Below are 13,427 nucleotides of genomic sequence, written 5' to 3'. Positions count from 1 at the left end.
TGTCTCTATTTGTTTAGTGTAGAAATAACTCAACATTTGTTTTGTAATGAATCACCTCAATTCAATTCATTATTCATCCCTTAATTCTTTTCTTTATCTTCTCATATGCACACACACACACACACACACACACACACACACACACACACACACACACACACACACACACACACACACACACACACACACACACACACACACACACACACATATATATATATATATATATATATATATATATATATATATATATATATATATATATATATATATATTATTCATTTCTCATTTTATATAATTTTTTTCATTTATATATTTTCCCAATTATTTAACTTCTATAATTCTCAATTTACGATTATTCGCTTCCACATTATTCCGTTATATTCCTAACACTGCCATTAAAGAAACACGACAACGACTTCATTCTGCCATTGAAGGAGCTCGCCAACAACTTCATTCTTCCATTGAAGTTAACCATGGATTCTCTGAGAGAAAAAAGTGAGCAATCGACAAAAGAGTATGGTTAGTCTCCATTATATACAAGTTTTTCTTTCGCATTGAGTGTTTTGAGTTTGGTTTTTCGAGTAGAACAAATTGGGTTTCAAGTTTGGTTTTGTGAGTAGAAAAAATTGGGTTTCAAGTTGGTTGTGTGTAAAGTATTGGACAATGTGTTTTATTGTGTTGGCTAGTGTGTATTGTTGTATTGTGTAAAGTATTATATTCATAATGTGTTTTGTTGTATTGTGTTTTCATATGCAAGTATTGGCCATTCTATAAAGTAATGTGTTTAATGTGATTTGTTGTTTATGTTAAAGTATTCACATTAATATGTTGGAAATACTGTTGTGCATATTATTTTTATTGAATGTGTTCAATTTATGCTTAATTGTATAGGTGAGGGTATTAAGGAAACTGATAGTGAAAGTGACAATGAATATGTGGAGGATGAGTATGTTGATGTTATTGATGATAATGAGGTTTGATAGGCCAAGCCCTACTTTTAACGAAACGGTGAGAAGCGGAGATTAGCAAGCCGAGGGCGAGGTCCGCGACGTCGGCGGAGAAAATGTCAGCAGCGTTAGCCACGGCGATGCCTAAGCGGCAGCACTCGAGGATGTCGATGTGGTTGAGGCCAGGGCTGGAGGTGACGACGAAGCGGAGGGAAGGTAGGTGTGTGAGGAGGGAGGCAGAGAGAGGTACATAGGCGAAGCAGCTCCAGCTCAAGAGGAGGCGGAGAGAGGTACAATGGCAAATGACATATTTACCCCCTCTTTTGACGGTTTAGATGGAAGGATGACAACATGTCAGATTTTGCAACTCGGAGGACCACATATAGTAATTACGAAAGTTAGGAACTATAGGTGGTGCCACCAAACTCGAGGGACCTTGACTGTTATTTACTCTAATTAAATGTGTAGATTAAAACTGCTATTTTACTAATACTCGTGAAATTAAAATTGGTATTTATACTCTAAAATTGATAAGTTAAATTGACACCTTTTGTAAAAAGAAATTAACAAAGTGGGAAATAAAATTTAAGAAATAACAATTAAAAAGGAAATAATATAAGTAGGAGATGAAACCTATTATTGCTCTACAAGACGCCATTTATGATTTACCAGCGCATGAAGCAAACTATAGAAATTAAGTGATTAACCCAAAATACTTTTCTTACAAGCTTGGAGAGGGAGGGAGTGATAGAAATCGCTGAAAATCAAGAAAAATCTGCGAGGGATCTTGTAGAAGAAGAAAATGGAGTGCGTATTTGGACTGGTGGGCAACGGTTTTGCACTGGTGGTCGCCGACAGCTCAGCCGTGCACAGCATCCTCGTCCACAAATCCAACGAGGACAAAATCATGATCCTCGATTCTCATAAACTTATGGGCGCTAGCGGCGAGGCCGGTGACAGGTATATATACGTCTATGTGTTCATTTTGATTTTATATTGTTTTCTCTAAGATATTGGAGGGATGATTTCCAGAGTGCAATTTACGGAGTACATTCAGAAGAATGTGGCTCTATATCAGTTCCGAAACGGTATTCCTTTGACGACAGCAGCTGCGGCAAATTTCACTAGAGGTGAACTCGCCACTGCCCTGCGAAAGGTATGATTTTTAGGGATTTTAAAGTTTTGGTTAAATGTAGAGGGCTTCAGGTTCATTGAATGTGATTTTGCTTTTGAATATATGGTGTTGTTTTACATTAATGAAAGATTGCTAAGCTAGGTCTGAATTTCATTGATTCTAAATTGGAGTATAAACTAGTATAATCACAATTCAAACTCTGGAAAAATTGAAAAACTGATATGAAATCATTGGAATCTAAGCTAGCTGATAGCTTTGCAGTCCACTGACAAAAATGTTATTATTATAGTTTATCAGTGTAAACTTCTAAATGCACAAGCACAAATCTTTAAAATGAATAGCATGCAAAACATACTAAGTTTATCATATTCCATGGTGGAGGTTGCAAGTTGCAACTACACTTCATGCTACTGCTCTCCTTTGTATCTTGGTGCTGCTGACTTGTGATTGTGTGGTGCTTAAGCATGAACGTCTAATACTGAAGCAAGAGTGATTAATCTGCTAATAGGGTTATAGGGATAGGATATCCACTGCTGCACAAAGTATTCTCTTGCTCCTTGACATGTTTAGTGATATCAGAAAGTGTGTATTGCTTATGCTGGATGTCTTAGAGGATAATCCTTCTATGTTTTGCCTCAAATTATAGAAGAAGATTTGTCTTCATATTTTCAAGCTCTCTTGAAAATGATACAGAACTGATTGAAGAGACTATTTTTGTTATTTCTTCTTAAATAGCAAAGAGGAATAGAGGATATTATCAGGGAAATTCCTCTTCACATTTGGAAGTCCTTTTTTCCCTTTAAAGTGAACAGTTATGGCACTGTATCTGTCTTCAGACTTTGAAATTCCTCTATACATTTGGAAGTTGCTCATTGTTTCTTATTGGATTTCATGGAAACTCTTTTAAATTTATTCTATTTTCTTGTTTTTGGTGAACATGAATACATGATGCAATATTCTGACAAGAATAGAAGCAACAATACCAAGGACAAAGCACTAATGAATGCTTAACTAGTGGTTGTTGAAAAGCAATTTCTGACTTTCTGTATATACATATGGAATGAAGTAGAGTAATGTGATAGAAACAATTGAAAAATCTTGCTTGAAAGTGCGGATCAAAACTCCTAAAACATTAACATTTGTAGGTAATGGTGCATCATGTATAGATATTTAAGCTCAAGCAGTCAAGCCAGAAAGAAGTCAAAGAAAGCACTAATAGATGACCTCCAATAGTTTAGTCGTCAAGATTCATGGGAACTCATGTTTTATATTTTTTAGTTAATGATTGGCAGTCTAGGAGTAGTTTGTTCACTAGGACAGCAAGAAAATTCGTCATTAGTTGGAAAATAATTTCCATTCCATTTTTGGAAGTCTTGTGGCTCTGGCCAAAGACTTTAAGTTGCTAATATTGTAAACATATGTTTTCTTCAGAGTTTTAGGGATCCAAAACAAACTTAACCACCTTTTATTTACTCTATACTCTGATGTGTTTTGTTTTAGTTGACTTCAAGAGTAGGTTAAACAAACTAAACTACATGAGTATAACATCATTCATCTCATTTCAGATTACTTCGTTTATTAAATATGTATCCATTAATGGGGAAAAAAAAGGCTTATTATGGACTATGGAGTATAAGCTTAGATGTCAAAAAACTGAAATATTTCATACATGGTTATCAAGGTGGACTTTCTAGGCGAGGTGCCTCCGACCGCCTAGTCGACTAGGCGATGAGTAATATATATAAATAATAGAGCAGAACACTGCCAAGTGCCAGTAGTGTGTATTACTGTATTATATAAATGTGGCAGCAGAGTGCACTGCCAGCATATTAGGTGTGTGTGTATATATATATATATATATATATATATATATATAATAGAAGTACAAGTGAAACCAGAAGCCAAGAAGAAAGACGGAAGAAAGAAGAAAGAAGAAGAAGGAAGAAAGAATGGCAGTTGGCAGAAGGCTACTTTAGATCTAAGAGGGCTGGAGTTTGTGACGGCGGTGGTCGGTGGAGCTTGGAAGTCTGGCAGATGGAGTTTGCGACGAAAATGAAGCTCGATAGTGGTGCGAAGGCTAGGAAGGGTTTTTTTTTCCCCTTTTTTTTTTTTTTTTTTTTTTTTTTTTTTTTTTTTAATCTGGGTCGAACCCGGTTCGAACCAGTGGGCGATGCGAGCTCACTAGGCATCGGGTCTCCACTCTCCACCGACCGGACACCTAGGCGACATCTTGATAACCTTGATTTTATAGGGTGCATAAATTTTTAAAGGTGCACCCACTGCATTCTTACATATGCATCTACTCTTTTTCCTTTCAAATTTCTTTTGTGTGTTCTTTTAAAATTTTAAATTTTTTAAGAGTTAATTCCACTTGATGTTAGACCCACTATCAGGGACCTTGAGACCTTCCATTAGTGATAACTTTAATTCATAGGTACATGAGTATCATCCTAGCTTGTATATCTGGATATTCCCAAGTGATAGGCAACAAGTTTATGACAAACTAAAGGAAGAATAATGCACTGGCATAAATGAACTTCGTACTCAATTATTTTCTCCCAATTACTTGTAACACCTTTTTTTTTTTTTTTTTGTTTGGGTATAAACTACATTCTTTGAAGCTTGGATGATTTAATTTTTTATCTGTTGAATTTACTTACCAAATAAAGTGCTATATAGTGAATTTATTTTGTGATTTTGAATCTTTGGCAGTTTAAAGCGTGATTCCTTCTCCCTTCCTTTTGAGATATCATGATATCCAAGATATCCATTGAGAATAGATTTGGGGTATATAGACCCGCTTTGGAGTTTTGGATAAATCATACTTTTCTAAGGTTTCTGAAGAAAGACAACAGAGTTATTAAACAGTGAGCTTGTAAAGTATTATCCTGACATTTTTTGACAGAACCATTATATTATATTTTTCAGAACCCGTATTCTGTGAATATCATCCTGGCTGGTTATGACAAGGAAACAGGCCCGTCTCTATACTACATTGATTATATTGCCACCCTTCACAAAGTTGACAAAGCAGCATTTGGTTATGGTTCCTATTTCTCGCTTGCCATGATGGATAGGCACTACAAGAATGACATGACATTGGAAGAAGCCATTGATTTAGCAGATAAGTGCATAATGGAGATACGGTCTAGGTTGGTTGTAGCCCCACCGAACTTTGTGATAAAAATTGTTGACCAGAATGGAGCCCGAGAGTACGCATGGCGTGAATCTATCAAAGATCCCCATGTTCCTCCTCCAGTGGCTGCATAACTGGTTGTTAGAGTATGTTCAAACTGTCTTCAGAGAATGAGGTGAGCACAATTTATCAAGTCAATTGAATCTTGAATTGTTATTAAGATTTGGAGCATTTTTCTCTTGGCTAGAAATTATTTTGTTTCAGCTCTAATGGTTGCCTTAACTTTCAGAAGTTTTTTTTTTTTTTTTTTTTTTTTTTTTTTTTGAAAGGAACTTTGTTTTATTATACTTGATTTGTTTTGGTGTACGCTATCAACATTCATAAACTAGCTATTAGGTATAATATGAATCTATTTAACAATTAAGTCATTAAATCAGAAGAGTTGTCACAAAACATGATACTTTAATAAAATTTGATGATGATGAAGAAGGATTTGAAGACTCATTAATTAATTAATTAATTTTTAAATCCAGGTTGAATACAAATTCGAAGTATTCAATATTATGGGGATGTTTGGTTCATGGAAAATGTTTTCCAAAGGAAAACATTTTCCTTAAAGTAGAGGAAAATGTTGTTTTCTTGTGTTTGGTTCATGGAATTCATTTTCCATTGGAAAATGAATTCCTCAAATTTGAAGAAAACAAAATCTTTGGTTGGTCCAAGGATTTTGTTTTCCATGGAAGATGGGAAGAAAAGTTGAGATGGAATGCCTATTTTACTCTTACTTACTTTTTTAATTATATTACTCTTATTAATTTGTAGGGGCATATAGGTATTTATACTCATTATTCCTTTACAATTCCAAATCTAACCAAACAATAGAATTAATATTCCTAATTCCTAGTAATTCTTTTTCCACCAACCAAACAATGAAATTTATCTTCCTTGTAATTATTTTTCCATGGAATTCCACTTCCACTTCCCTTAAAATATTTTTCGCGAACCAAACGAGCCCGTCAAATAGGTCATCTAACTACACACAAAACTGTACTTGGACCATCGAACAAAAAAAATTGTAATTAGGTCAATTTATGTCCATTAACAATGTGAAATCATGCAATTGAGCCAAAAGTAACGGTAACATGTTTACTCATTGATTGATGATGTGATGGTTACCGGATTAAAAAATTAATTTTATTTTAATAATTTTAAAAAATCTCACTCCCCCCCTCGGTCTTTGTCTCCAGGCTACAAAGGGACCTCTTCGTCTTGGGTCAGAGACGAATAGAGGGACCTTCATCTCTAGGTTGCTGGAGATGAAAACTGGAGATTGATTCTTGGAGACGAAGAGACCTTCGTCTCTTGGTTATCGGAGATGAAGTCTGGTTCTTCGTCTTTGGCAGCCTAGAGAAGATGGTCGGGGGAGGGTTTGTTTTGTTTTGGTTTTTTTTTTGTTTTTTTGTTTTTGTTTTTGTTTTTTGTTTTTTTTTTGTTTTTGTTTTTGTTTTTTTTTTATATATAAAATTTTAAATAAATTATTCCCTTCGTCCCATTTTATGTGTCGAGTTCGGTTAACGAGACTTGACTGAAGTTATTTTACCATTTAATTTTTCATAATATTAAGTTTAGAATTAATATGTAAAATTTATATATATTTAGAAAATACATTAAAAGTACTATTAAACACAAAATTAAATTTAAAAATTATAAAAAAATACTAATAAAAATAAGTAAATAAGAAAGAGTTGGTTTGACCAATGAATAGTAAGTATGACACGTGAACGGTAAAACGATCCAGATAGAGTATTTTCTTAATTTGATAACCGCCACGTCAAAAACCAATGGGTAAATATGTCACTTTAGGATTTTGCGTAGTGGACTCAGTTGTATTTTTTTTTTTTTTTTTTTTTTTTTTTTTGGGATACAATTGTAATTTTGTGTGTAGTTTGATGATCTATTTGACTCTTATTCCTTCTTTTGGTTCTCTCATTTTTGTATTTATAAAATACATGAAAGAAACTAATTAGAATATAAGAAACTTAGTAATCTAAGAAAACAATATTACTTAAACTATATCTTTTTCTCTATATATTCATTTGTCACATTTTATATAGTCAAGCAAAAAACAAATTCACTATTTTCTTTAATGTTTTCATATAATTTTGAAATTCAATTTTTATGTTTAATAATATTTTTAATGTAATTTTGAAATATATAAATAGGTTGAGTCAAATCTTGTTAATCGACAGAGGGAGTACAAGGTATCTCCATGGAAATTTCAATGTGCATCCTAGGGTGTAAAAAAAATTAAGGATGGAGAAGAGAATGAGGTCTGCAATATGTTGGTGTGTATCAAGGGTTGTTGTGTTATTGACCATTGTCTATCTTGTAAGCTTAATCAAGTTGATTTTTTTTTTTTTTTCAACTTAAGTTTTTTTTTTCTTTTTTCTTTTTGTATTAATAAAAATAATATATAAAAAATATATCATTAAAAAGTTCTAATTAGAATTTTTCAAATGACACTTCTATTGATTTTATGTTCATATTTTAAATTAACATACGATTATATTAAGAGTTGCTATATCATGTTTATTTACAATATAGTAGATGTTTATTTTTAAAATACTGTAGGTCCATTTGTACAATACTACAAGTTCGTTTTCAAAATATTGTAGTTTATTTTTACAATTGTAATGCAACTACATTATAATGGTGGACCTCAAATAAATTTATTAATAAAATATTAGAGATTCATTTTCACAATATTGGAGGTTCATTTTTGCGATATTGGATGTTCATATTTTCAATAATAATGTAACTATAATATAATGCAAATGAACTTAAAATAAGTACATTAAGAAAAGTACTAGAGGTTCTTTTTATCAATTTTGCAAGTCCATTAATAAACAACTAAACTTCAAAATGTATTAATATGAGTATAATTCAAAATATATATCAATAGGATATGTTTAATAATATATTTTCTAACATTAATTTTATTTATGTTTAAAAAACATTAATTTTATGTTATTTTAATGAACATATAGTATTATTATAATAAACATACAGTATTATAATAATAAATCATCATTAATAATACTTTATAATCAACATACAATTTTATAATAATGAAAAATGGTCCATGATATAATTCATTAATTTGCGGTGTACCAAACAGCAAATATTCTCTTCTTCTGCAACAATAGATTGCCAAGAGCAAAGAAGCTGTGGGTAGGATTAGCGCTATGCAAATTGTTAATTTGGTTAATTTATAATAAAATTTTCGATTAATCAGATTTATCAATTTTAAGCGAAAAAAAAATAAATCAACGCTCAGATCTCACCCCATTTTTCACCTGTGAGAAGTTTCGCACGTGAACCATCTCCTATATTAAACAGAAGGAAAATTTATAAAAAAAAAAAAAAAGAAAAAAAACAAACAAACGCGCTTCCTGACAACATGAATACAAATGATCAAGTGCCTCGAACTAACGCACCTTAAGCTTTGAACATATGCAACTTAAGCTGGAAAATAAAGCACCTTAAACTTTAAACATACGCGCACCTTAAGAGTTAAACTAGAAAGTGACGCATCTTATATTTTAAACATACGCACCTTAAGCTATAAACTATGCACTTTAAGCTTTAAATTTAGGCTCCAGCTAACACCCTAACCTTCGAACTTATACACCATAAGCTGTAAAATAATGCACCTTAAACTTTAAACATACGCACCTTAAGAATTAAACTGATGCACCTTTAACTAGAAAGTGACGCACCTTAAACTTTAAACTTTAAGCATACGCATCTTAAGCTATAAAGTTACGCATCTTAAGTTTTAGACTTAAGCACCTTAAACTTTAAACTTAGGCATCTAAGCTTTGAACTTACACACTTTAAGCTTTAAACTTAAGCTTTAAACTTAAGCTTTGACCTTACTCAAAATGATTATAATGCCACCACATTTTTAATTGTTCTTCATTATGGGCTATTAATTTTGGCAAGATCAAAGGTTGTGATTAATCTGCCAGTTTCACATGGGAAATGCTTCACATCTGATCCCTTGTATGTATGGGGTAGGCGTTTCGGGTTTCGGTTTTTTTTTTTTTTTTTTTTTTTTTTTTTTTTTCGGTTTCGATTTTTCAATTTTAAAAATAATTAAACCATTCGGTTTAAAAATAGAGTTCGGTTTGGTTTCGGTTTCGGTTTGAAAAGTTCGTATTCGGTTCGGTTTTTGTAGAAGTCCACTATTTGAACGTTTCCTCTTTTGCCTGATCGATTGTTTAGTTGGCTCACTTGGAGTGCCACTTGAAGTGTTTTGTTGATGACAAGATGAAGAATCATCCATCTATAGTTAATATTTGAAAAATACGAATTATTAAAACATCAAATGTTGGGACTTACGACTTACAGTTGAGGTCTGAGGACTTGAGGAGTTGAAATTAGTAATTATTATAATATTTATATATAATACTAGCATTTTGTACGCGTGATGCGCGAAAATTTATGCCCAACATTAAAAAAATTGACAAATGCAAATAATTACAAATTATAGTTCAAATATATTTCGCAATTTCTTAAAGTAGTAAATTTTAATCATCGTATTTGAAAACTAAAAAGATGAACAAAATTTATATTTTGTTTATTAAGAAAACAATTTTGATATAATTTATACTTTATTTTTCCAATAAATAAATAAAATATTTATAATACTAATATAGTACCCGGTCACATATATTGGTGCGTGTGCGTGCCTATATATATATATATATATATATATATATATATATATATATATATATATATATATATATATATATATATATACACACACACACACACACACACACACACACACACACACACACACACACACATATGATTTACTATTCATAGAATTTTGATTAAAATATAATCAACAATTAAAGTAATTATATAATGATTTTAATAAAATGATAATTAAATAATAGGAAAAAGATATCATAGATAATTAGATATAGGTGTATGATAATAATGATAGAATTATGAAAGTTTTAGAATTAAATAGTAACGGTGTTATAACGGTATAAGGGTATTTTAGTCTAACAAGAATGTAGTAGGGATAATTTTGTCCATTACAATTGAAGTGTACAACATTTAATGAAAAATGTATACCTTTAATATACAAATGTAAGTATTAACATAAATGTTCTTATAGCTTAATGGGTAAAACTCTTGATTTATAATTTGATAATAGGGTTCAAACCTTATCTTGGGCAAATAATATATTATTATACATATCTATTAAAAAAACAAAAAAAAAAAAAAAAAAACAAATTGGTTCGGTTTTGGTTTCCTTAGACCGAGTACCGATCGGATCGGTACTTTGGTCCTCCGAATATATTTGTTTTTTCACGTTTAGTCCTAAATTTTTAAATTGACCACTTGTGGTCTTTCGATTTTCAATTGTTACCATATGTGATCAACGTTAACCATTCATGGTCCTTCAACTATCAAATTTTAACCAGCCATGATCCTTCACAGATGGTTAGAATTGAAAATCGAAAGACCATAGCTGGTTAAAATTTGATAGTTGAAGGACCATGTATAGTTAACTTGGATCACAGATGGTAACAATTGAAAACCGAAGGACCACGAGTAGTCAATTTGAAAGTTTTGGACTAAACATGGTAAAACCAATATATTTGAAGGATCCCAAAGGATATTAACTCTTAGATATCATATGCGAAGAGTGTCTTAGGTGAAAAATGAGGTTAAATCTCAACCATTGATTTCGTCCCGATCTAGCGTCCAGGATGAAGAAAAAAAAAACACAGTGGTATTATGGTAATTTTTTTTCTAAGGACTAGTTTTCATATGATCCAATACATACATACATATTTGAAATGGGTGGTCATAGGATCGAACCTTGCCTGTAACTAATCATAAGCATTTAAAATTAAAAAAAGACACACACACACACACACTGACACACATATATTGACTGAACCAAAAATAAAACAAAAAAATTCAACTACTTAATTTGATCAATGTTAGGAACATTTGTAATTTAGATTCTACTAAGACCAAAGAAATTTTGGTTAATGAAGCAGCTACTACATGAAAGGTTGTGTATTCAAACAGTCGTGCAGTCGAGCCGTCATCTGATGCTGATAGAGAATTTAAAGATTTGGTGGTTGAATCTTCAACCTTCATAGAGATGACGATGAACAAGATGATGACCTATGTAGCTCATATTCTAGAGGACCAGGCACGGATAATAAGCAACCAATGCTTCATTAAGGATGACACTGAAGAAATCAAGGATGATATGTGCGTGGTCACTCAAAGCCTTGGCGATCTACATGCAAAGGTCGGCATCTCAAACCATGGCATTTCCTCCCTCCGTTGCTAAATAAATGAAGTAAAGGGAAATTCTGGTACTACTGAGGAAGTGTTCTATACTTTCGAGAATGATACTCATGTTGGAGCCTCACTAGGAGTGTTTTTGAATGGAAAATGAAGGTGTTGGATTCTGTGTACTTATTTGCTCCTCTAGTTTGAAGGTTTTGTTTAAGCTACTTTCCTAAAATAGTCCCTACCTTAACCCTAGCCCCATTACAACCTATGGAAAGCCCTTCTGATTTGTGTCATGCAAGGCTCTTGTAGTGGTGATTGAGAAGATATGCAAGCCTATGGTAGAGCAATTTTATAGGAATGATCATGAGTGAAATCTATACCCATCAAACACTTGAGTGATGAGTGATATTCTTGTGAGAGCTTACTTGTTTAGTTCTGTCCATTTTTGAACAGGGGTGCCAACTTATTAATTGCAGGGTGCTTCAGATTGTTGTTCATGAAGTGTTATGAATTTTGGGAATTTCATCTTAATTTACTTTGCAAATAATATTTTTGCTTGGGGACAAGCAAATGTTTTAGTGCGGGGGAATTTGATAGGCATATTTTATACCCATATTTTAGTTACATCTTTATAATAATTTTGCATTAGTTATTTAATATTATCTTATAATTAGTTCTTTTTATAATATATAATATATAATATATATAATAAATAATATATAAGAATACATACTACGTACTGTACTAGTATATTATGAATGTTTTAAGTATTATTTCATGCAAATCATTATTTGAACTCCTAGTATATTATAATATTATTTGAATGGTTTAGTCCAAATCATTGTAAACATATATCAGGCTTCTTTTCTTTTCCTTCGTACAGGCGAGTCAATATGAAAGTATGAGCTATTCTCCCGGTCTCACGGCATTCGGTCGTTGCGGAGGAATTCAGACGAGAGGCACAAAAATAGGCAATGAATGGTAGGAAATAGTTTAGGTTTATTTTAGAATGCTATAAATAGTAGGAGTTTCCTTTTGTAAAAAGTTCATTCTTCCCCTCTCGATTATTCTGTAAAGCTGTTATCAACGTCCATTCATGGCTAATTTCTAGTTTGGTTTAGTGAATTGAAGCCCCGGAATTGATTATGCTGTAAGATTATTTATTTATTTTTATTATATAATTTTTATGCATTTGGGTATTAAATATTCTTCTAAGTTATTTGAATAGTTGTATCATTTAATTGCTAGGGAGGCCTACTAGTTATTTACTTGATATAATTATTTGCTATATTAGTTAATGTTGTGCTACAAATTATTCTAATATTCAGTAGCAACTGAGGTTAATTATTGACGGCTTAGTGATAATTGGTCTCGGGTAGAATATTTTCCTAAATTAAATGCAACCGCTTGTGCTTGTGTTATTTAGTTTGTCGGTTTTCCTAGTTCCTATTGCTGCTATTAAATTAAATCTATAGCGCTTGTCTTAGGTTATTTAGTGGTTAGGGGTAATTAAACCGCGTGTGCTTTACTTACCTACAACTAAGGGAAAACGGAAATGAAATAATTTCACGACAAATATTCAATTGCATATTAATTACTTTATGAATCAATGATCAGTGTTAAATTCCGGTGGTGGATCTTTACTAACTAAGGTTTTCTATTATTCAATATATTATTTTCATTGCTTTATTCGTTCAATTAAAGTTCTTGCTTATTTAAATTCTCTTTTATTTTATCTTTATTCTCGATATATTCCAAACCCCCTACCTTTAATTTGAGCACAAAAGTTAAACTAGTTATTCCTCGTGGGATCGATCTTTACTCCCGCTACTACGTTTGTAAGGTTTTAATTTGGGAGCCTACGACA

General features: G+C 31.9%; 1 protein-coding gene across 1 annotated transcript; it reads left to right on the top strand.

The window, feature by feature from the left end:
- The first annotated feature begins 1,575 nt into the window (after positions 1-1,575).
- On the top strand, positions 1,576-5,512 carry LOC109163756 (proteasome subunit beta type-2-A-like). The gene is made up of 3 exons (XM_019312464.1): positions 1,576-1,910; positions 1,983-2,106; positions 5,014-5,512. The coding sequence occupies exons 1-3, from the start codon at positions 1,753-1,755 to the stop codon at positions 5,353-5,355; spliced, it is 624 nt and encodes a 207-aa protein (XP_019168009.1). The 5' UTR covers positions 1,576-1,752; the 3' UTR covers positions 5,356-5,512.
- The last annotated feature ends 7,915 nt before the right edge of the window (positions 5,513-13,427 follow it).

This window comes from Ipomoea nil, unplaced genomic scaffold (assembly GCF_001879475.1).
Source record: "Ipomoea nil cultivar Tokyo-kokei standard unplaced genomic scaffold, Asagao_1.1 scaffold3043, whole genome shotgun sequence".
In the NCBI taxonomy this organism is placed as follows: Eukaryota; Viridiplantae; Streptophyta; class Magnoliopsida; order Solanales; family Convolvulaceae; genus Ipomoea; species Ipomoea nil.
Note: the sequence above shows the minus strand (reverse complement) of the source record. Positions and strands in the feature narration are given on the sequence as shown.